Genomic DNA, 23605 nt, shown 5'->3' with positions numbered 1-23605 from the left:
CATGAGAGCGGAAATCCAAAATCTCAAAGAGGGGAAGGAGAGAAGGGAACGGGAGAACGAGAAGGAGAGGGAGAGATGGAGGAAAGAGCAAGAAGAGATGAAGGCACAAATCGATCTCCTTCATGCTTCCCTCACATCCCTCACCCCCGAGGAAGGAGAGATTAAAGGGGAGGCTAAGGAAGCCCTCAAGGAGGAGATCACCAAAGCCCTCACCGCAAGCATTGAGGACAAATTAGAGGCCACCAAAGAAGGATGGGTCGAAGTAGTCAAAAAGAACATCAAGAAGGTAGCAAGAGAGGAAGCCCAAAAAGATGAAGTACTCATCGTACACACAACCATCGAAGAGGAGAAGATGCGACAAGCTCGCCGTCTCAATGTGCGAGTGACCGGCATCAAAGAAGAAGAAGGGTCTACACCCGAAAGCGATGGGAAAGCTTTATGCAAGAAAGTGGGATACAAGGAAGAAGAGATCCCTTTCTCCAAAGTTTGGAGAGCCGGCAAAGATCCAAAGAAAAGAGCTCTCATCCTCCAATTCGCCTCCGAGGAGTCTCGAACTTCCTTCCTCCGAAAGAGGGTCATCCTGAGAGGGATCGACGGCCCACCGATTTATCTAGATGATGACCTCACAAAGATGCAACAAGATCACCGTCGCGCGTGCATGCCTCGAGTCCACCAAGCCCGCAAAGAAGGGAAGAAGGCAGTATATCGGGATGGTAGGGTTATCATTGATGGCAAGACCATCGCATAGGGACTCGCGGCCTGTGGGACACACGAGGAGATTCATGTCACGGTTTGGAATTGCAATGGAGACTTATGGACACACCCAGAGAGACTTGAGGAGGTGATGAGAGGTCGAGACATCATTCTACTTACAGAGACACACGAGAGCCCGGAGAGAGGGTTACCACGGATACATGGATTTCAGTGGGAGTCTCTACATCGAGGATGTATGCGCCAGCACACCACTCGCGGCTCAGGAGGAGTGGCCATACTCTTTAGACAGGGGCTTCACAGCAGACTACAGATTGTTGCCCGGGACCCACAGGCCCGCTACATGTGGATTCGCCTCGAGCTCTCACGAGACAGGATCGTCTACATTGCCCTTTGCTATTTTGCTCCCACAGGCTCCAGATTCGCCCCTATTGAGCAGGAGTCACCGTACGCATGCCTCACGGAGGAGATTATGGAGTACTCCACACTGGGTGAAGTCTTCCTTATGGGAGACTTCAATGCTCGTACACGCAGTGAGCAGTGTGAGACATATGACCATGAGGACCCAGAGACACTACACACTCTAGATGAGGAGGCTACTAGGAGAGACACAGCAGACAGAGCTCCAGTCACAGCTTATGGACGACATCTACTTCGACTTGGCTCCCAGCACCGTCTCGTTATTTATAACGGGATGGTCCAGTGGCCCACCTCAGGGGGCTTGACTTGTATGCCACATGGAGTTGCAGAAGGAGGGGGGAGTACAGTCGACTATATTCTGGGACCCAGGGAGGCTACACACCTTATCACATCCTTCACCATTCCACCCATACCCATCGGAGCCGACCACACATACCTCTCTTTCTCTATCACCGGAGATACCATCACACACAGCTCCACAACACGCACTCCACACACCACCATCCATTTCACACATGAGTTAGCCTCTATTTACTCGGCCAAGGTCGAACATGGCCTATGTCTCCTCCACCCATCCACACCACTCTCAGTTCTCACATCACATATCTCTTCCGTTCTCCACACTTCAGCTATTAGCTCTTTTCCACACACCACTCACACAGGACGCACTCCCCCCCCCGGGGCTATGCCTCAGAACCGCTGGTATGATGATGAGTGCAGAGAGCTATACCGACGCCTCCAGGCACGACGAGCCTTAGGAGAGATCACAGAGAGAGAGGCCAGACGGCATATGAAGACGCTGACACGCCAAAAGCGGCGAGCATTCGAAGAGGCACAGGAGCTTGAGCTATACCGCCTATTCATGAGCATGGATAGCGCGACGGCATGGCGCACCCTACGCGAGCCACGTCCGACTACAGCTATTGAGGATCCACAGATATGGCATGATTATGCAGAGCGACTTTATGAAGTGCCAGGGCAGCCTCCTATTCCACAACCACACGAGCCTCGCCCCACGTGCTCCTCCTTCTTTACGGCAGAGATGGTAGAGAGGGCCATACGCCGCATGCAGCACAGACGATCAGCTGACCATACTGGATTACAGAGTGAGCACATCATTTATACGGCCTCCACTATAGCCTCGTTGATTGCACATGTCTTCAACCGGGCTATAGGGGAGGGCTTCCCAGAGGAGTGGACACAGCACACCATAGTGCCTATCCACAAATCTGGCGACACCCTGGACCCAGGGAACTACAGGACTATCATGATTGGCCACACGATGGCCAAGCTATATGGAGCAGTACTTGAGGCACAGCTCAGCTGCTACGCAGAGATCGAGGGTTTACGAGCTCCAGGCCAAGCAGGTTTCAGACGAGCTTTCTCCACCATTGACCACATCTTCGTTCTGCGCTGCCTCATTGATGGGGCAAAGGCGCGGAAGAAGAGGCTTTACTGCTGCTTTGTGGACTTCCGCAAGGCCTTTGACACAGTCCCACGCGAGAGACTCTTCCAGTGCCTTCACAGCATTGGGGTACCAACAGAGATGATTTGGGCCATATATGCTCTATATGAGAGGGTGACGGGTCGGGTTCGTTGCCCAGGCGGTTTTTCAGAGACCATTGCTAGCACCATTGGTGTTAAGCAAGGATGCCCACTCTCCCCGACACTCTTTGGGCTATACATCGACGAGCTCTCCGACTACATACTACGAGCAGGGGGAGAGGGGAGCGACTTGGCAGGTACTCCGGTCCACATCATGTTATATGCTGATGATATTGTGTTGATTTCAGAGTCACCCGAGGGCTTGCAACGCCATCTTGAGGCCTTGGACGAATTCAGCACACACAGGGGGTTGACTGTGAACCTTGGCAAAACCAAGGTTATGATCTTTCACACATCCAGTGCAGTGAGGAGCGCCGCCACCTTCACAGCAGCAGGAGGACAGGTTGATGTAGTCACCTCCTATGTCTACCTTGGCATCACATTCACCAGCCTACCAGGACCCTTCACTATGAGGCAGGCTGCTGTTGACAGGCTCACCCGAGGATATGCAGCTCTGGCCATGCTAGAGCGGAGGTGCCACCAGGCACACTTTCAGGAGCCCCGCACGAAGGGGTGGCTTTTCGACACCTTAGTCACCCCGGCCTTGATGTACTCGGCGGCAGTATGGGCACCAGGATTGACAGCTGACCAGTGGACACAACTTGAGAGACCACAGGTATATATGATCTCACGCTTGCTCCGCAGCAAGAAGACAGTGCCACACGACATTATTAGAGCCGAGCTCGCCACACCACCTATGGTTGTAGAGGCACTATTCCAGACAGTTTGCTTCATCCAGAGGATGAGAGAGCTACCTCCTGACAGACTTACCCGTAGAGCATTTGAGGCAGCTATACAGCTATCAGAGAGTGGACATGAGAGAGCATGGTACTCACAGGTCAGAGCATGGTTTGAGGGACACGGTCTTGACATGGAGAGCCTACCACCATTCCAGTACAACCCCCACTCACCATATGTTCACCTCTCTCGCAGTGAGAGGAACTTGGTATTGAGACAGGATCTGTGGCAGCTATACACTAGGAGAGTCTGGGCGGCACCTAGCTTGGGGACGAGGATGTCAGATTACAGAGACCAGTTTCTCACCATATTGTCTGGGGGGTTCATACAGAGACCACGCTACATGGACACATATATGCCACATAGCTCACGGGTGGCGATTGGTCAGCTGAGAGTGGCTTCACACAGGTTAGAGATTGAGATCGGGAGACATACTGGTGTTCCGAGGGGGAGCGAATCTGCAGAGCCTGCACAGAGGAGGTGGAGAGTGAGGAGCACTTTGTATGTAGATGCAGAGCATACACTGAGATCAGAGGCAGGTATGAGGCCCTATTTAGAGGACAGCCCACTCTCCGAGAGATCATGGAATCTCGAGATCAGAGACAGCTCGGACGTTTCTTACTAGAGATACAGAGCCATCGGGACACACTACTACAGCCACACACAGCTACACAGACAGAGGGGAGACAGTCGCAGCTCACAGACTTCTTTCAGAGGATTTCCGCCCCCCCCTCACCAGACACTCAGAGGGGAGTGACACTCCCACAGGCGGAGGTGAACCGAGCTAGACGACGACCACGAGTCACAGGCTACAGGGGCGCGAGCTCCCACCACCGACAGATCGAGGAGATCCGAGCCCGGGAGCGCCGTGCCACTGAGGAGCGAGTGGCTCAGATGAGGGCTGACCCGACAGCTTTCATCCGGGTAGCCTTGGCACCAGACCCACCCATGTACCACATCTTACACCCCCCCATTAGTACAGGATGGAGCTAGATAGCTTGATGCATTCTCATGATTGTACTACCTTGAGCATACAGACATGCATATACCCCTAGAGATAGAGCTCCATCCCTCCTCAGATACTCCACTACCTACTTTCAGCTCAGTTTTGTATCAATTTTGTTTCATTTGTCTTTCCGATAGACGGATGACATACACACAATGTACATTTGATTTGTCTCATAGGCCGATTTCGGCCTGACATAGACGTTAAAAATCTTTCTTTCTTTCTTTCTTTTCTCTCTCTCTCTCTCTCTCTCTCTCTCTCTCCTCGTCGGCTAGATCTTTAAGGTCTCTTGAGATAGTTTCCTACGACGTTAAAATTCTCTTCTTCTTCATCTTCTTCTTCTTCTCCCTCCCGTGTAGCTATGGCTGCCCCTCCTTTCAAGCCCTATCTATGATCCCAACAGACCACCCTTGATCAATTGTTTGAGCAGTTTGTTATGTGCATGGAGAGCCTTTCCTAGATCTCTCTCTCTCTCTCTCTCTCTCTCTCTCTCTCATTCTCAATTTCTCAGATTGCGTCTCTTTCTACCTCAGTGATCTCTCTTCTCTAGAGTTGCTATATGGCCTTGTAGGTGTTCTCTAGTGTCAGAAGGTCGGGTACAGCCGGGCACAGCCACAAAACAGTCCTCACTTCCTGATCTGCTCTTGGGAGATTCTGGAGCTACCATTGGACAAGAATCTGAAATTCTAACACAAATTTGTCTGTATTTGACATTTGAATGGCGTTTGAGAAAATTATGTTGGGATGCATTCGGGTATAAGTTGTGGCAGATCTTGTAAGGTTTTATTCAATGGGCTCTCTTGTGCAAGGATTGACAATGCAATCAATCTTGACAAAACAAGGAGAAAGTGCTTTTGCAGCAGCTGCGAAACACTAGGGGTTGCAGTTATGTTGTAAGGTTTTATGCAATGGGCTCTCTTGTGCAAGAATTGACAATGCAATCATTCTTGACAAAACAAGGAGAGAGTGCTTTTGCAGCAGCTGCCAAGCACTAGGGGTTGTAGTTCTCTAGTGTCAGAGGGTCAGGTACAGCCGGGCACAGCCACAAAACAGTCCTCACTCCCTGATCTGCTCTTGGGAGATACTGGAGCCACTATTGGACAGGAATCTGCAATTCTAACACAATTCGTCTGCATTTGACATTTGAATGGCGCTTGAAAAAATTATGTTGGGAAGCATTCGGGTATAAGTTGTGGCAGATCTTGTGAGGTTTTATTCAATGGGCTCTCTTGTGCAAGGATTGACAATGTGATCATTCTCGACAAAACAAGGAGAAAGTGCGTTTGCAGCAGTTGCCAAGCACTAGGGGTTGTAGTTATCTTGATATTGGAAACCTAGTATGCATTGTATGCTGAGTGTTCTGCATGTCATTCGTCTATCGTAAGTTAGTTTAATATTCTGGACAACCAAGTCTGGGTCATGGGCTCTTTTGAATCTTTCTGAGTTTGTTTGGAAATGAGAATAGGGTAATGATCTCTGTTGGAATTAATGTTGTAGTCCTTTTGTTGCAATTTGAAGTGATTGTAGTTTTGCTTTTGACTTGAATGGACGCAGCAGGTTAAAAGAGAGAAAATCTCTTCTGTGATATTAAGTTGCCCATGTTGAAATAGCCTATTCTTTTGTTACAGAAGTTTTTGGAACAACTTGATCATGATGGACCTATGGCCCTTAAGCTTGCGGTTGAAGGAGTTGATAATCTGGCTTCTAGTGAGATTGTAGAGCTGTCATTACTTATTTGTGACGATAATTACATTCAAAGCCTCAACAAGGAATGGAGAGGAAAAAATTCTCCAACAGATGTTCTATCATTTCCTCAGGAACAGGCTCCAGGAGTGGCATCACTTGTAAGGGAATTTTTTTGGCTTTTGTTTTTGTTTGCAACGCCTGTAGTTTTTTAGTTGAGGGTCTTTTGGTAGGCAGTGGCTTTTAGGAGACGTCATTATCTCTTTGGATACTGCAAAGAGGCAAGCACAAGAGAGAGGCCATGATCTTTTAGATGAAGTGCGAATCCTTCTGGTATGATCCACACGAAAAGTTTTGCTCATTGAAAAAGAATATTCTGGCGGTATTAATACTCTTTGATGTTCCTGTATTTTAGGTCCATGGTTTGCTGCATGTTCTTGGTTATGACCATGAAGAAGGTCCTGAAGCTGCGGTTGAGATGGAGAAAGAAGAGATACGTATTTTACAGGGACTTGGGTGGAACAGCAATGGCTTAATTAGTGCGTCTTTGTCAGAAAGCTGCGAGGACACACATCTGCCTTCTGCTTCTGATAGTAGGACATTCAAGCACGATCCATTTAATGAGCATGTGTTGCATGTCCTTTGGGGGTTTATGCTCATTGACCTTTTCAACATATGTGGAATCGTCATTTGAATTGCAGGCTCAAAAGAAAGTGTATTGAAAGGGACTTGGAAAAGGAGTCCTTTTTTCAAGGTGGTGCTTTGTGATATGGATGGTAATTGATACCGATGCTTTTGTTGATTCCTCTTTTAGGTATTTTCACATCAGCAGAAGTTTTGTTTTTATAGCAATGAGTACTTTGCAGGTACTTTACTTAATAGCAAAAGCAGGATCACAGAAAAGACAGCTGCTGCACTTAAAGAAGCTATAGCACGAGGGGTCAAGATTTTTATAGCAACTGGCAAGGTGAACATTTGTCCAAAATAGGTGGGAAGGGCTTTCAGAAGAGATTACAAATTTGACTTCATCTTGTGGTTTCCCTGGCAGACAAGGCCTGCAGTTATAACAGCATGCCAGTCTGCTGGACTGGTGGGCGAATTGGGTCTTATTTCGGAAACTTCTCCAGGGGTATTTGTCCAGGTAATCTCTCTCCTTAGTCATGGTCAAAACCATCACTAGATTGGGCAATGCCACTACTGCATTGGGATGTTGCCAAGGGCTTGTTGCTTTTGATCCCTGTCAATGGAGCAACGGTTATTTCATACCTACAAATATTTATTCAATGTTGTCTCTCTCTCTCTCTCTCTCTCTCTCTCTCTCTCTCTCTCTCTCTCTCTCTCCTGCACTCTAGAAGTTTCCACCCTATCTTCCTCTTTGCTTTTGCTGTACGTTGGTTTGAGTTTCTCCTTTTGATGTAGCCTTCCTTGTCCCAAAGTCAGCTTTCCATTGAGCAAGGCATACCCATTTTGAGCATGTGCTATCTTCCTCTATAGGCCTGAAGGCCTTCTGCTTAAGGCAATACCTCTTCAACCCAAGAGGCAGCCGGCAACAATACAACATCTGCTCATCCAAGTCAACTAGTCAAAAAACAGCTACTTGAAGATATGCATCGCAAAACTGTTGGTTGTAGGAAAAGTATCTTCCTCCTTATTACATAAGTTATTTCAAGCAGAAAGGTAATCTGCCTGAAAAGCCTGTGTCAATCCTAAGGAAGACGAATCTGTTTGAACTTGAACCAAGTCTTTAAAGTTTGCCCTTGTATCAAAATAGTAGACCACCAGTGAAGAGAGTTCCCCTCAAAAAGGCCTTTCTCACTTAAGAGGCCTTGGTGAAGTTGCCCCTCATAGAAGCTGCATCAAATTGCTGAATCGAAGGCCAAAGCCTTCAACTCATCCGGCTCACCACGGAAAGTATCCTCATTCCTTGTAGTCCTTTTGTCCCTCCAATAGAGTTAGTTGATCATAAGGTGTGGCCCCCAAGCAAGGTGATTTCATTGCCAAGAAAAGTAGTCCCAAAAGGTGGAGTCATACCAGTGTGGTACATGCCTCTAAACTGAGTGTCAAAAGAATATCCCTGCATACTAGGCGTCGTACCTTGCATGCCCTGCATGCCACTCATATGTCCTGGCATAGAGGCCCCAGAAGCTCTGTAACCTCCCTGCGGCATCCATGGATTTGGCTTCTAGCCATCTCCATAAAAGAGACGCTCTCCCAATATGTCCCAGATAGTTGGCAAATCCCCAGCCATCTGCTGTTGCTAAATGGACTTTTTTTTTTTTTTTTTGACACGCCCACAGGGGGAGGTGCTTATCCCTTCCCAATATTAGCCATGTTACATGGTCGGGCAAGGGCCGCGTACCTTTGGGCAAGAGCCATGCGTAGGCATCACCATGGCCACCTAATTGATGGACCACGTGCCGGGAACGACGGAGAGAACTCGTAGCAACCAACTAGGAACCTCCTCCTCGGGTGATCCACTCTAGGAGGATGAGGAGCACTCGAGTGTCCAAGGGCAAGAGCCCTAGCAACGTGAATACCAGGTGAGCACAAGGTGTCCCTCTAGAGTGTGACCAATCGGGGGATCTGAACCCACAACCCGTAGGCTGAGAGGCCAAAGCCTTACCGTTAGACCAACTCTTTGGGGACCTTTTCTTAAATTTTTAGTAATTTCTATTTATAAATTAGATATTTAAATGTGTACACTTGAACTGAAAAGGTTAGGAATTGTCGATCTACTGGAATTGATAAAAGCCATTAGGAATGGACAACTCTGATGTGTCATATGATGGGTGACATTAAACATCACGAAGGAGTTGTACAATTAGTTAGGTGGGAGAGATCGGGAAGTGGGTATTCCTAATGCGTCACATGATAGGTGATGGGAACATCGGAAAGGGAATATTGCATGGGTTTGGGAGGAAATCCGAACTCGAAAAAGGAATCGCCTAAAGACGCAGGCACAAGAATAAAGATGGGTTATGAGAAGCTGTCACCAAGTGTATTTTTCATGTTGCCTTCTTTAAAGATATACTACATATATTTATTTATTTTATTTTACTTGTTTTCCTCGAAACCCTTGAAGAGGTGCAACTGGACATTGCATGGCCAGCGTGAAACGGCTGCGGCCAAACGGGTTCCTCACATCAGGAATCTAGGTCGGTCAGTCTGGGACTCGTCGGGCCAATTAGCACTGAATTCTGATGAATATGGAAGCCTATGTGCGCCAAAATGGAATTTGGGCCTCTCGGCAAGTCACAACATTATAAGTTGGTGGGTACTAGGAAATTAAACCAAAGGGGCAAACTGACACATGGCAGTAGGGGAGCAACGTGTAAGCTAACACACACTCCAGAAGACTTATCTTAGTTGGGGGGCGCCCCAATATGAGAGAGGAGGCCGATTTTCAGTTTTTAAGTGGATTTTCAGGTTTTGAAGAAAGCTTGCCTTCTCCCTTGTCTCATGTAGCGCAATAATTTGCTCTCGTGCATCTCTCTGTTCCCTTTGCACATATGGTAATACCCCACTAGTTGGGCTACTGAGTTGATCATGTATAGTTCTGTGGGTTCTATGCGCGTTTGCCAAGACAAGAGCCTTCTGAACAAGAACCGGATTAGCTAATTGCTAATTCCCAACAGGTACTCACAGTTCCATCGTGAAAGATTGCGAATTTGGAGAGTTTTCTCGTGTGAAATCTCGCCCAAATCAGAGGGGGACTGTCCCATTGCGTGCGAGAGCTCTTGGGACACGTGTATACATGCTCACTCCGCTCAAAACAATACAAAACAAAGAATTACAGCCTGCTGTGTTTTTCTGCAGGTTTAGGGTGTCACACCTAAACTGCAAATTAACACTAGGAAAGTCTCGAGGAAGCCTTTGGGTGGTCTACAGGAGCTTGGGCATCTGTTTGTGGCCGAACAGTAAATTAGAGCATGCTGAATTTCAACTACAGCTCACCGGAAAGCTTCTAAAATGCAAGGGATTTTGTCCTAGAGGTGTGCTTTTGACCTACAGGGGTTTTGGCGCCGTTATGCTGTCACAAAGTGATGACATGGCATGGCCGACTGGATGCACTCCGGACAGAGGGAGGCCCAACCTCTAGTGAAAGATGCAGATGAAGTCTTACCAACTTATAGAGCCCGACTGAGGGGCCTAAAACCCTAAAGACCAGAAGCTTGCTCTTGACATGATGACTTGGCAAATCGTACAGATGCTGACGTGGCAGGTTGTACGAAAATTTCGTGATTTGCGCTGGCTGTGCCACGTGGCAGGCTGTACAGATTTCCGCGATGCATGTTGACAGCTTTTGGTGCAGACGCTTTTGGGTTTGCAGTGCTTTTGATACAATGCTTTTGGGGCTCTGCTCCTGGGGCCTCACTTTGGAGAGCATCTAGAGTCTAGACGTAGAGTCTGAGAGTAAGGGTCCCTCGAGAGTTGTACTTTGCAATGATTCATGATAAAGAAATATTGAAAGGGGGGCCAATCTTTGGGGCCAATACTTCTAGGTGCGGAACTCCGCCGTGCCATCTCTCTCTCTCTCTCTCTCTCTCTCTCTCTCTATTAAAGTTCAGTGATTTTGGAGTTTCTGTTCATGTGTTGCTATTGATTTCTGGCTTGGAGTGTCCAAGCTTGTTAAAGTGGTATTAGAGCTCCGAAAGATTCTTCTTCTACGGAGGATCCAATCCCTTCCGTAGCACACATAGATTCTCGAGGAGAACATGACAGAACAGCCGAGATTTATTTGTATGTGAAAGAATCTTCGTGTCCCGACCCTGGACCTATTAGCCACTCCCACCCTTTGTACATCGCGCATCGGGAGAAGCTGCTGTCTTCATCGCTCTGTCTTAAAGGGCATAAGCCATAAAGAACCCAAGAGTACACATGGGTTTTTGCGGAGAATCTGACAGAGATAACCCCTCTCGGTGGGGAGGCAAAGAAAAGTTGAAATTCGGTGCGGAAATTGAAGAGAATTGGGCAAATTTTTGGTAGGGTGTTTTCCAGATTGGAGTCCGAACATCAACTACAGGTTGACACGTATGTGAAATGATTGATGAAGTACTCCAAAGACTCGAGATTGGAGACACACTCGAAGAATTACCGGATTGATGAGATTCACTCTCAATGGCGAGAGGCCTTCTCTTCTTAGGTCGGGAGGAAAGCTGACAGGACAGAGGAGGGTAGAAAAGTGGAACTTGCACTCGCAAAAAGAGCTGAACAGAACTCTTGAATAGAAGATGAACTAGAGGACCACCAAAAGATAAGCCAGAGAGTTCCAACGCAGAGTGACAGGGAATGGCCGGAACGGGCCCTTGCTGTTCCCGGAACGCGTTCCTGCACAAGCAAACCGCCCGGAACGGGTATGGAAACGGAACGGCGTTCCGCCCGGAGGCATAACCGGAACGTTTGTCGGAGCGGAATGCGGAACGCGGTAATTCTGAAACGGCAGTTTTCAAAATTCAAAAAATATGGCCGCTAAAAAAAAAAAAACAGCTGTTTTGAGCAGCGTTTTTGGATGCTTGGGAGAGGAGGTGAGGGAGCTATAGCCTATCCTATATAAGGGCAACTTTGCCTCCTATAAACCTCATCCCTCCCTCAAAGCTTCAAGCCTCAAGGGCCAAGGTCGACAACGGTGGCTTCATTGAACTTTTGAAGTTCTCATGCTCAAGCCTAACATGCTCTAGCCTCTAGCCTCGGCCCTCTCCATCAAGCCTCTCTCGAGTCTCGACTCTCTCCGCATCCCTTGGGCAAGGCTCATTGCTCAAGCCTTCATTCATTCATTCTCATCTCTCTCCCTCTCTCTTGGGCCTCAAAGCTTTAAGCCTCATAGCTCAAGCTTCAAGGCTTCAAGCTCCACACCGCAACCTCTCTCTCTCTCTCTCTCTCTCTCTCTCTCTCTCTCTCTCTCTCTCTCATCATCATCATGGCCCAATCTTCCGCATCAAGTGAATGTGTGCCCTTGGGTGCGAAGAAGAAGAAGAAGAAGAAGGAAGCTTCATGGTGGGACGAAGCGCATTCCCGAGTGTTGGGAAAGGCCGGTGGTGCACGTGCATGGAAGTGCAAGCTATGCGGCTTGGAACGGCAATTTGGCACAACTAAAGTACATGCTCACCTCCTTAAACAAGAGGGACAACAAGTAGCAATATGCAAGGCGGTCAACTAGCAATTGTTGAAGGTATTCGAAGCCAAGGATGCAACCATCAAAGCCAACAAAGAGGAGAAAGACCCGGCCAAGCCGAAGCGTCCCGCAATTGACCCCAACGACTTGGTTTTTCCCTTTTCTACACCTTCTTCATCGATCGGTGGTGATAGTAATGCGGCAACGGCGGAGACGGGGGCTACATCATTTCGATCGGCATTTTCAATGCCCAATACTACTCTGGTCTCCACTCCCAAACCTCACCAACGCACCTTCCACTTGGGATCCAAAAAGGAAGGAGGATGTGGATGCAAGTGTTGCACGCTTTTTCTATCGTGATCACATCCCCTTCATAAAGGCTCGGTAAGACTTATCATTCTCTCATGATTTGCCATCTTGATTCTCATTCTCATCGAAATAGTAAATCCTAATACCTCTTGTGTGCACTGTGTAGGTCGGAGTACTTAAAGACAATGTGCATGAGGATTGGAGAGTATGGGGCATGCTATCTGCCACCCTCTTCCGAGGCCCTCCGCACTACTCTACTCGATAGAGAGAAGGCCGTTGTGGAGATGGAAACCCTCAACATGAAGAGGCAATGGACGAAGTATTGCGTGACCTTCATTGTGGATGGATGGAGCAACACAAGGAGGAGATCCATTCATAGCATTGTTGCCTATTCCAAAGGGAGATGTATTTTGCCCACTCCCATGACGCCACGGAGAGAGGGAAATCAGCAGATGTCCTTGTGGGTGAGTGGGCCTCCGCCGTAGAGACCATTGGGTCTGACCTTGTGATAGGTCTAGTCATCGATGGGGAGGCATCAAACAGGGCAGATGGAGCTATTTTGGAAGGCGCTTATCCTCACATCACGGTGTCCTTTTGCATGGCACATTGCCTTAACAACCTCTTGAAGGATTTTAGAAAACTACCTTGGATAGAGCCTCTCATTGTATCCACGTCCAAGGTGGTTGCTTTCATCAACAACCACAACATACTTCGAGCTGAGTTCTTGAAGCGGTCGGGGGGGCAAAGTGCTTCTAAAGTATTGTGAGACACGCCTTGCCTACAACTATCTAACGGTAAGCCGCTTTGTAGAGTGTTAAAGTGCAGTGCGGTAGCTCTTCATCAGTACAGAGTTTGCTGAGACTTCCCATGCAAGTACAGTCCCTGGGATCATTTGTACAGGGAAGGTGGAGGATCCTTAGTATTGGGAGTCCCTAAAGAGTATTGATAAAATGGTGAAACCAGTGATCCACTTGCTTAGAGTGATGGATGGTATGCAACCTTGCATTGGCAAGGTCTATGAAGCAATAGATCGCATGGTCGAGGCTCTTGAAGAGCATGAGAAGGACCCATATAGGCTTGAAGAAATCAAAGACCTTTCCAGTAGCAGGTGGAATGCCTATAGTTCACCTCTTCATGGTGCATCTTTTGTGTTGGACCCATAGTTCTAGGGTGCAGGGCAGGTGGAGGATCCTTAGTATTGGGAGTCCCTAAAGAGTATTGATAAAATGGTGAAACCAGTGATCCACTTGCTTAGAGTGATGGATGGTATGCAACCTTGCATTGGCAAGGTCTATGAAGCAATAGATCGCATGGTCGAGGCTCTTGAAGAGCATGAGAAGGACCCATATAGGCTTGAAGAAATCAAAGACCTTTCCAGTAGCAGGTGGAATGCCTATAGTTCACCTCTTCATGGTGCATCTTTTGTGTTGGACCCATAGTTCTAGGGTGCAGGGCAGGAGCATGATTCGGAGATAAACACACATTGGAACACCATCTTGAAGGAGCTTCACCCTGATCGTGACATGCAACGCAAAATCAAGGATCAGCTTGCATTTTACAGGGATATGCGAGGATCATTTGGGACAGCCGATGCCCAAATTGATCGCACCAAGATTTCCTCCGTCTTGTGGTGGCAAGAAAATGGTTGAGATGGTCCCGATCTTCAGCGACTTGTCGTCCGCATTCTCAGCCAAGCGGTTAGCTCCTCTTGCTTGGAGCAATTGTGGAGTGTATATAGCCACATTGCATCGAGAAAGAGGAACCGACTTGAAGTGGAGAAAGAAAATGACCTTGTTTTTGTCAGTGCAAACTTAAAAATGCTTTGCAAGTCAGCATCCAAAGTGACAGATCCTTTTCTACAGTGGGAGATGGAGGCAGAGGCAGAGGCGCTTGGAGAGGCAGGAGGATCTACGCATGAGGATGAGCCTATGCAGGAGGATTGGGATGATATTCACGACGTCCAGGACTCCACTATAGATTGGGAGGTGGGATACTCTTCTGTCCCTACCCAGAGGTGAACATCAGGCATGAGTCATGACTCATTGCTCATTGGTTTTTAATATTTGTTTCCTTTGTGGCCGCTGGCTTTGCCCCCCTTTTTGTATTGCACTACCTTATGAGTGGTTGAGTCTTGACATGTCACCTAGTGACTCTTACAGTTGTTATTTAGCACTCTAGCCTCTACATGTCTTTTTGTAGCGCCTTGGCTGGCCTTGTAAGCCATCTTTATAATCTACGATCTATCATCTTTTTGCTCCAAGCTTTTGTGTGGAGTGTGGACTCTATTCTTCAACTTTGAGTTAATGTTCTTTCTATGAAGAATCAAGATGCTTTTGTAAAGGATGATCCCAATTCATGTATTGTGTATTGTACAATTGCTGTAAGCCTTAAGACTGAAGAATCATTGCAGAGCATGCCTAAATAGGATTCTACTTGGACTAATGGGTGTGTATGGATCCCTACTAACATATAGGTTAAATCCAACCTAATTTAAGTATATTTTAAACTTACCGTTCCGGCCCCCGTTCCCGTTCCTCTTTTTTTGGGGGGGGGGGGGGTTCCGGAAACGTTCCGGAGGCCCCTGTTCCCGTTCCCCGTTCCCGTTCCCGTTCTGGGTAACTTTTTTCCAAAGCAATAGACGAGCGCGTAAGAAACGGCAAGTCCAAGCATTGTAGAGATTTGTGCAATCAATAGTGGATCGCTCTCGCCATGGAGAGTGGGGCCTTCGGAGGGAGGTTTTTCGGACTCTCCCCCTTCCCCATCTACGCCACGGATTTTACCAAATCCTATGGAGGCTTTGGTCAAGTCGATGATGGACATGATGGCACAACAAAAAGAAGTGAATCGTGTTGTGATGGCACAACAAGAAGCGAATCGCGTTGCAATGGCACAACAAGAAGCGAATCGCATTGCGATGGCTCAACAAGAAGCGCAACGCGTTACCTTGGAGCGTGAGCGCCAAGAACGATAGGCAGCCTACGAGGAACGGATGATTCGCGAGCGTGAACAAACGCACTTGGTGGACAAGGAACGAAAAGAAAGAAAAGCAGCTTTGGAGCGTGAGCACGATGATGCGCGCTTGGCGGCCGAAGAAAGACGAGCGGCCTTCGAGGTCGATCGTGAGGCACAGAGAGAATTACGCATGCAAGAATTGGTTTGACAGGTTCTCACCTCGAAGTCCGAGCCACCAAAGATGTTGGTAGTTCATCAAGTGGCGCAAGCCGAGATTCGAACTCCAACAACCCAGTCACAGAGAAGTTGACTTTCAGTAAGTATGATGGTAAGATGGATGCTACGGTTATTCATTCTTGGTTGCATCAATTTAATGCTTATTCAATAGCAACACACGAACAAACACTTCATAATCTCTGAACTTTAATAGAGAGAGAGAGTCTACATAGCCCGACAGAGTTCTGTGCCCAGAGGTATTGGCCCCAAAGACTGGCACCCCTTTCGGTATTTCTTTTTATATTAATCTTTGAGTAAAGTACAACTCCCGCGGGTGCTTGCTCTCAAACTCTGCGTCCAGATGTTTTGAGAAGTGGGCCCGCTTGGGTCAATTATAAACATTACAAGGGGTGCTAAAAGCAGAGCCTTAGAAGCTTCAAACTCAAAAGCAATAATCCTCAAAAGCAACTGGCTCAAAATTTGCCAGTAAAATCAGCCAGCGCAAAAAGTGGAACTCCGTACAGTCTGCCACGTCACCACTTGTCAACGCAAAACGCGGAAATCTGTACTATCTACCACGTCAGCATGTCAGCGTAGATTTCGAAAATCCGTACAGGCAACCACGTCACCTGTCCGTACAGTGGCCACATCAGCAGTCCGCGGGCATTCATGCCACATCATCATTTTGTGACATACCCCCTCTTGAAAGAATTGTAATCGCCCTCGATTACGCCTGCAAAACAAACAAAGGCCATAAACCATTTCAATAGACATTGACTCTAAGTACGACGCACTAGACACGACACCTCTAGCACTTGTACGAAGACGAGAGTCACATCACGGGATATCATAGGACATCACATGACAAATCAATCACAGAAAAATTCATTACAAATCTTAGACCATGACTGCCAGCAACGTATTTAGTAACCGCATCTAGATCCATCCCGGACCTCACTAATAGCGGATTAACTAATCCTTATTGCGATCATGTCTATAGAGATTTATGAGACCGAAATGCTGTAGTCATTTCGTCTTTCAGTTCCTGCACTCAAACAAGTCAAATGAGAGACTACAAATCATTCATGTTCAATTTCGGGAATTCTGTTCATAACGTCATTCAGCAGAATACTGTCAGCCTAGCAATATCCCTGAAACCCAAAGGGGACATCAGTGACCTTATTCAATCGAGGTAATCTGTTGACAAAAGAGCGGAGTGACTCCCCTCTTGTGCAATCCCTCTGCACCAGATTCAACCTTGTTAAGCCCGGGGATCTATCGGAGTAGACGATGCTAAATCGAATGCTTCACTGTAAAATTCCAAAATCTGAATAGTATCTGCTAGGTTCTCCTCCTCCATCCACTTCGCATCTAATGCCGGATAGTTCTTGAATTTAACCAAGAACCGTCGAATCACTTTACCTTTTATCTTTCTTTCCTTGGGTGCCAAAATCTTTTCAGGAACGAGTATCTCCTGGCTCTCTTCCACTTCGGGTTGCTCATCAGGCTCCCCATCAACTGGCACCTCACCTTTAAAAGGTTTCAAGAGACTCACATGGAATGCATTGTGAATCTTCCAAGTATCAGGCAGCTTGAGTCGAAAGGAGACATCATTTATCTTTTCTTTAATCTGGAAAGGGCCATTTAACCTCATGCTAAGCTTTTGAAAAAGCCGCTCCTTTCCCTTTCGTTTCCTTAGGCGTGCCTTTACAAAACGTAAGAGCACCCAATCGTCTTCCTTTAATTTCAAGTCGTCGATGTCGATCTGCTGCCTTCTTATGTCATTCTTGAGACTTCTCTAAAGCCTCACCGACCTTGGCAAAAGCAGTGTCCAAGTCCCTTGTGTATTGGTCAGCTTCAAAAAAATCTTGTTCATGGTCTGGGGAATGTTATGATCTACTAGCTGATTCCCTTTTTCCTTTCTTTCCTTGTGCCCTAGGACCTGGGGGTAGCATTTTTCGCTTCGCCTATCCATTGGCACGTCAGTGTCAATCATCGAAACCCTAAGACTCACTATCATCCGATTCCTCGTTCTTTGGAATGGTTTGATGAACTTCATCTGGTTCCCTTAGTTCGTTGGAACTCTCCGATTCTTCAGAGTCAGGTGATGAGCTGTCATCCGGTTCCCTTGATTCATTCTCTTCATTGGCAGACTCTTGCCTTTTTGAGGTGGATACTATCCTGTCCATCTCATAAGTCAATGAGCCGGCATGCATTTCAAATCGTTGCTTAGTCATGTCCCATAAGTCTTTGAATGGAGTTAGACTTCTGGTTTAAAGCATAGTCTTGAATCTCTTTAGCAAATTACAGCAAAACCGCTCAATCTGGTCTTTCAAAGTAATCTTCCAAAACGAAGACACTGGCAAACAAGTATCCCAAAACCTCTGGCAGTAGTCATCCTATGTATCTTTCTTTGTCATTTTCAAGTGATGCCAATTCGTGATGACATCTCTTGCATATTCATCAAGAGAGAGTCGACATTGCCCGACGGAGTTCCGTGCCCCGAGCTATTGGTCCCAAAGATTGGCCCCTCTTTTGGTGTTTCTTTTTATATTAATCTTTGAGTAAAGTAGAACTCCCGTGGGTGCTCGCTCTGAGACTCTGCGTCTAGATGTTCTGAGAAGTGAGCCCCCCTTGGGTAACTTATAATAAACATTACAAGGGGTGCTAATAGGAGAGCCCCAAAAGCTTCAAACTCAAAAGCTCTAATCCTCAAAAGCAACTGGCTCAAAATCTGCCAGCGCAAAAAGTGGAATTCCATACAGGTTGCCACGTCAGCATCTGTCAGCGCAAAACGCGGAAATCCGTACTGTCTGCCACGCTAGCATGTTAGCGCAGATTCCGGAAATGTGTACAGTCAGCCACGTCACCCGTCCGTACAGTGGCCACGCCAACAGTCCGTGGGCAATCATGCCACGTCATCATTTGGTGACATTTTCCCTCTTCTGTGAGATTTTGGAAGCTTTCTTAAACGAGAGTCTATCTTCCTTAAACCTTCTCGGAAGCTCTCATATAAGAGAGTCTATCTTCTGCTAGCTGGTTCCCTTCATACTAAATCATTCCTGCAATGACCACAAGAGAAAAACGCACACACATAAGTTTGCTGTAATTTTCTGCATATAACCTGAAATTCTTACCTGTGCACGCTCTAATGCCGAAACAGGGGCCTTTTTTGCGATGGAATTGCACCAAACTTTGTGTATGTGTAGGATAAATAGAGAAGACTGAAATTTTATGAGTGCTTTGCTGAAAATAGCCCTAATCGAGATGTTTAGGGGCTGAAAACAGAGAAGTTACAGCCACTGTGCACTAGGAAGAGAGCATCCCTTGCAAATTCTCGCGACGAAACTTCTCAAGAAGGTGGCTATCAAGGTGGTACCATACGTAATGTAGAGTACGTATCTGTACATATTGTATGTCGTTCCGTATGGATAAATTTTTTATGTACGTAAAAATACGGAAAAACTACGCTGCCCTAAGTACAAAAATGAAATCGCTATGCTCCTGCTCGCATCCGGACGCCCAAATGGCCCAAAAAAAAAAAGAAGCCGTACAATACGATCAGTCTGTGTACTGTACGATGAGTACGGTTGTACTGTACGGTAAGGATCGAATGATAACGTTGGGTACGGAGGCCTTGGCTCTGATCAGTCGAGAGATCATAGATACCAAGGGCCTCTCCATATGTCTCCAACCATCCTGGCCTACAGAAGGTCCCCATATCTGCACCCCATACAACATAGCTGAGGCTACTAAAGTATGAAAGAGCCATAACTTTGTCCGAGGTTCCTGGAACTGAACGTGCAAACACATCCTCTCCAAGCCGCCCAAGGCCGCAAAAGCTCTAGTCAGTCTAGTCTCTGCTGCTCTTCCCAAAGAAAACCTTGGTCCAATGAAGACAACCCCAAGGTAATTGTATGCATTTATATACTCTACAATCTCTTGACCATATGTGTCACAAATGCGGGCACCACGTGACAATATAAAAGAACAGACTGAACAGACTTTTAGCACTTCAATAACAACTGTTCAATAACAACTGAACTGAGAGAGAGAGAGAGAGAGAGAGAGAGAGAGAGAGAGAGAGAGAGAGAGAGAGAGAGAGAGAGAGAGAGAGAGAGAGAGAGAGAGAGAGACGACACGCAACACGGAGTGGCGAAATTCCACCCCAGAGAGTATTGGCCCCAAACCTTGGCGCCCCTTTCGGTATTTCTTTATATTAGTGCTGATTCGCAAAGTACAACAGCCGGGGAGCACCTCCTTTGCAATCTGCGCGCTGAAGAGTGCCAGAGAGGACTCCCAAGGCTCATATTTAAAGGCCCAAAGCCTAAAAGCATCAAATATGAAAAGCTGACCCCAAAAAATCACTTTCCTAAAATTTCGGGATTTCCCTAAAAATCCGCCGCGAATTCCGGGACGTCCGTACAGGTGCCGCATTATCATATTTTGATGTGCAAAGTCTTTTGAGTGTGTTCTGCTTTATTTTTAATGCCTTTATGTCACTTGGGACCCCATCGGACGGGATCCCCATAAGTTGGTAGGACTTCTTCTTCTGTTGCTTGTTCTTCTTAGGGTTTCTAGAATTAGGGTTTGCAGGTTTTAGGGTTAGGGTTTCAGAATTAGGGTTCAGCAGTTAGGGTTTTTGGCAGAAATTAGGGTTTGCAGGTTTTAGGGTTAGGGTTTTCAGAATTAGGGTTTCAGCAATTAGGGTTACCACGTCCTCACTCTGTGACACTTTTTCTACTGCTTCTTAGGGTTTAGGCCCCTCGGCCGGCATCTGTAAGTTGGCTCCATTCTTTAGGCTTTGACACGTCAGTAGTTTGTTACATCTCCCCTTCTTGAAAGAGAGTAATCGTCCGCGATTACAGCATATCTGCAAAACAACTCAAGTTAGCTCAAAAATTTCCGAGGGACATTCCGAGGGACAATCAATTTGCTCTTTTTATTAAGGAGTTAGCTTCTCCTTTCTGCTCTTTTGATCAAGGAGTTAGCTGCTCCTATCGGTTGTTTTGATCAAGGAGTTTGCTTCTCCTTTCGGCTGTTTTGATCAAGGAGTTAGCTTCTCCTTTCGTCCAGATCGGAACTCTTGATATTCCGGCGTAATAAAATTAGCCATCACACCCAGACCGTATACTGATCTTCCTCGGGTGTCTTGATGTACTAAAATTACATACCCAGGCAATCTCATCCAATTAGGAATATTCACTGTTGGCACATCACAATGCAACACAAATGCTCACATACGCATGTTACAGGACATAGAAACATAAAGCCGCCGATGAACACTCCTCCCGCATAACCTAACAAGGTCCGGGCCGGGAGATATTCAACGACTCCCTCATCACTCCTCCCGCATAACCTAAAAAGGTCCGGGCCGGGAGATATAGAGGCCTTTTACAACCAAACGCCCCCCAGACCGTAGGCTGCGTCGTTTGGAGGTGCTGAGAGTAACCACTGCTCAGACTTCTTAATACTCCTCCCGCATAACCATCCAGGTCCGGGCCGGGAGTCACACCAACAATTATTTTACAAGCATACAACCAAACGCTCCCCAGGCATCGGCCTGCGTCGTTCAGAGGTTTTCAAACATACAACGAAACGCTCCCGAGGCATCAGCCTGCGTCGTTCAGAGGTTCAAACAATACCAAAACAGTATTTCTCACTTCTCCACCCAGGAGTAAAATCACCAATCATTGAAACCAGTATCAAACCAGAGTCAAACAATTCAAATCGGCACCAAAACAGGTTCAAAACAGATATCATCCATTTCAAACAAATTCCAAACAGGATCACCAAACAAGATCAAATAGAACTTAAACTTAAAAAGCAATCTCGACATCAATCGAGCTCGAAAAGTCGACTGACTTTCCATCTTGAAACCTGCATCAAAAATTAGGGTTAGGTTCCTTCCATGAGGTCGTAGCCGAGCACAACATGGTCCATCAGCTCTTGGACAGACAGTGTTTCTTTGGCGGCGATGGTAATCCCAAGAGATAGCAATCACACTGAACCTCCAAGGTCATCTGCTCATGAAGAGACATCTATTGAGAGATGTCTAGAAATTTCAATTTATAATCTGCCAGGGTTTCCATGGCAAGCATTTCAGGATACCCCACTCTGCCAGAAGTTGCACTCCGAAGGAAGATGTCAGAAACCATATAACTTCGGGCAAAAATTTTCTTGAAAGCTTGCCAAGTACTTGGAGTATGTTGCTTGGTAGCTATAGACATCAACATCTGCATGGCACTGCTTCTGAGAAAAACAGTGACTTGAAACAAATTTGGATCCTTCTCTTGCATGGCTTATGCCATGTAAGACATGAGCGGTGAAGACGGGAGCGCGCCCGATGCGCGATGAAGTAAGGGTGGGAGTGGCTGATACCTCAAATATAATTCAATTCCAATAGCTCTGTCTGCTCTTTTGTAGGACCCTAGCAGATTATATCTTGAAATTTCTCGACATCTCTCAGTAGATGTCTCTTCATGAGCAGATGACCTTGGAGGTTCAGTGTGATTGCTATCATGGGACTACCATCGCCACCAAAGCAACATCGTTTGTCCAAGAGCTGACGGACCATGCTGTGCTCGGCTACGACCTCATGGAAGGAACCTAACCCTAATTTTTGGTGCAGGTTTCAAGATGGAAAGTCAGTCGACTTTTCGAGCTCGATTGATGTCGAGATTGCTTTTTAAGTTTGAGTTCTGTTTGAGCATTGTTTGGTGATCCTGTTTGGAATTTGTTTGAAATGGATGATATCTGTTTTGAACTTGTTTTGGTGCCGATTTGAATTGTTTGACTCTGGCTTGATACTGGTTTCAATGATTGGTGATTTTACTCCTGGGTGGAGAAGTGAGAAATACTGTTTTGGTATTGTTTGAACCTCGGAACGACGCAGGCCGATGCCTGGGGAGCGTTTCGTTGTATGTTTGAAAACCTCCGAACGACGCAGGCCGATGCCTGGGGAGCGTTTGGTTGTATGCTTGTAAAATAATTGTTGGTGTGACTCCCGGCCCGGACCTGGATGGTTATGCGGGAGGAGTATTAAGAAGTCTGAGCAGTGGTTACTCTCAGCACCTCCAAACGACGCAGGCTGCGGTCTGGGGGGCGTTTGGTTGTAAAAGGCCTCTATATCTCCCGGCCCGGACCTTTTTAGGTTATGCGGGAGGAGTGATGAGGGAGTCGTTGAATATCTCCCGGCCCGGACCTTGTTAGGTTATGCGGGAGGAGTGTTCATCGGCGGCTTTATGTTTCTATGTCTTGTAACATGCATATGTGAGCATTTGTGTTGCATTGTGATGTGCCAACCACTGAATATTCCTAATTGGATGAGATTGCCTGGGTATGTAATTTTAGTGCATCAAGACACCCGAGGAAGATCAGTACGGTCTGGGTGTGATGGCTAATTTTACTACGCCGGAATATCAAGAGTTCCGATCTGGACGAAAGGAGAAGCTAACTCCTTGATCAAAACAGCCGATAGGAGCAGCTAACTCCTTGATCAAAAGAGCAGAAAGGAGAAGCTAACTCCTTAATAAAAAGAGCAAATTGATTGTCCCTCGGAATGACCCTCGGAAATTTTTGAACTAACTTGAGTTGTTTTGCAGATATGCTGTAATCGTGGACGATTACTCTCTTTCAAGAAGGGGAGATGTGACAAATTGTTGACGTGTCGACCTACTAAAGAACGGAGCTACCGGCTGAGGGGCCTAAACCCTAAGAAGAACAAGCAACAGAGGAAGTGTCACAGAGTGATGACGTGGTTGCCCGAGTGCAGAAAAACCCTAACCCTAATTTCTGCCAGAAGCCCTAATTTCTGAAACCCTAATTCTGGAAACCCTAACCCTAAAACCTGC

General features: G+C 46.9%; 1 protein-coding gene across 2 annotated transcripts in view; it reads left to right on the top strand.

Annotated features, from left to right (window-relative positions):
• Window positions 1-23605, top strand: part of LOC147439399 (endoribonuclease YBEY, chloroplastic-like) — a 97898-nt gene that overhangs the window by 50587 nt on the left and 23706 nt on the right. The window contains exons 2-7 of one of the 2 annotated variants that reach the window (XM_086485250.1): window positions 6112-6324; window positions 6401-6496; window positions 6579-6756; window positions 6865-6939; window positions 7030-7130; window positions 7212-7304. In XM_086485250.1, the coding sequence (XP_086341376.1) occupies window positions 6112-6324; window positions 6401-6496; window positions 6579-6756; window positions 6865-6939; window positions 7030-7130; window positions 7212-7304 (756 nt within the window). Of the gene's footprint in view, window positions 1-6108; window positions 6325-6400; window positions 6497-6578; window positions 6757-6864; window positions 6940-7029; window positions 7131-7211; window positions 7305-23605 lie in introns of both variants that reach the window. The other variant, XM_086485249.1, reaches the window with a different exon arrangement.

The sequence above is a fragment of the Adiantum capillus-veneris genome, chromosome 16 (assembly GCF_014529385.1).
Source record: "Adiantum capillus-veneris isolate H3 chromosome 16, ASM1452938v2, whole genome shotgun sequence".
Taxonomy (NCBI): Eukaryota; Viridiplantae; Streptophyta; class Polypodiopsida; order Polypodiales; family Pteridaceae; genus Adiantum; species Adiantum capillus-veneris.
The sequence above is the reverse complement of the archived record's forward strand: the minus strand, read 5'-3'. Positions and strand labels throughout refer to the sequence as shown.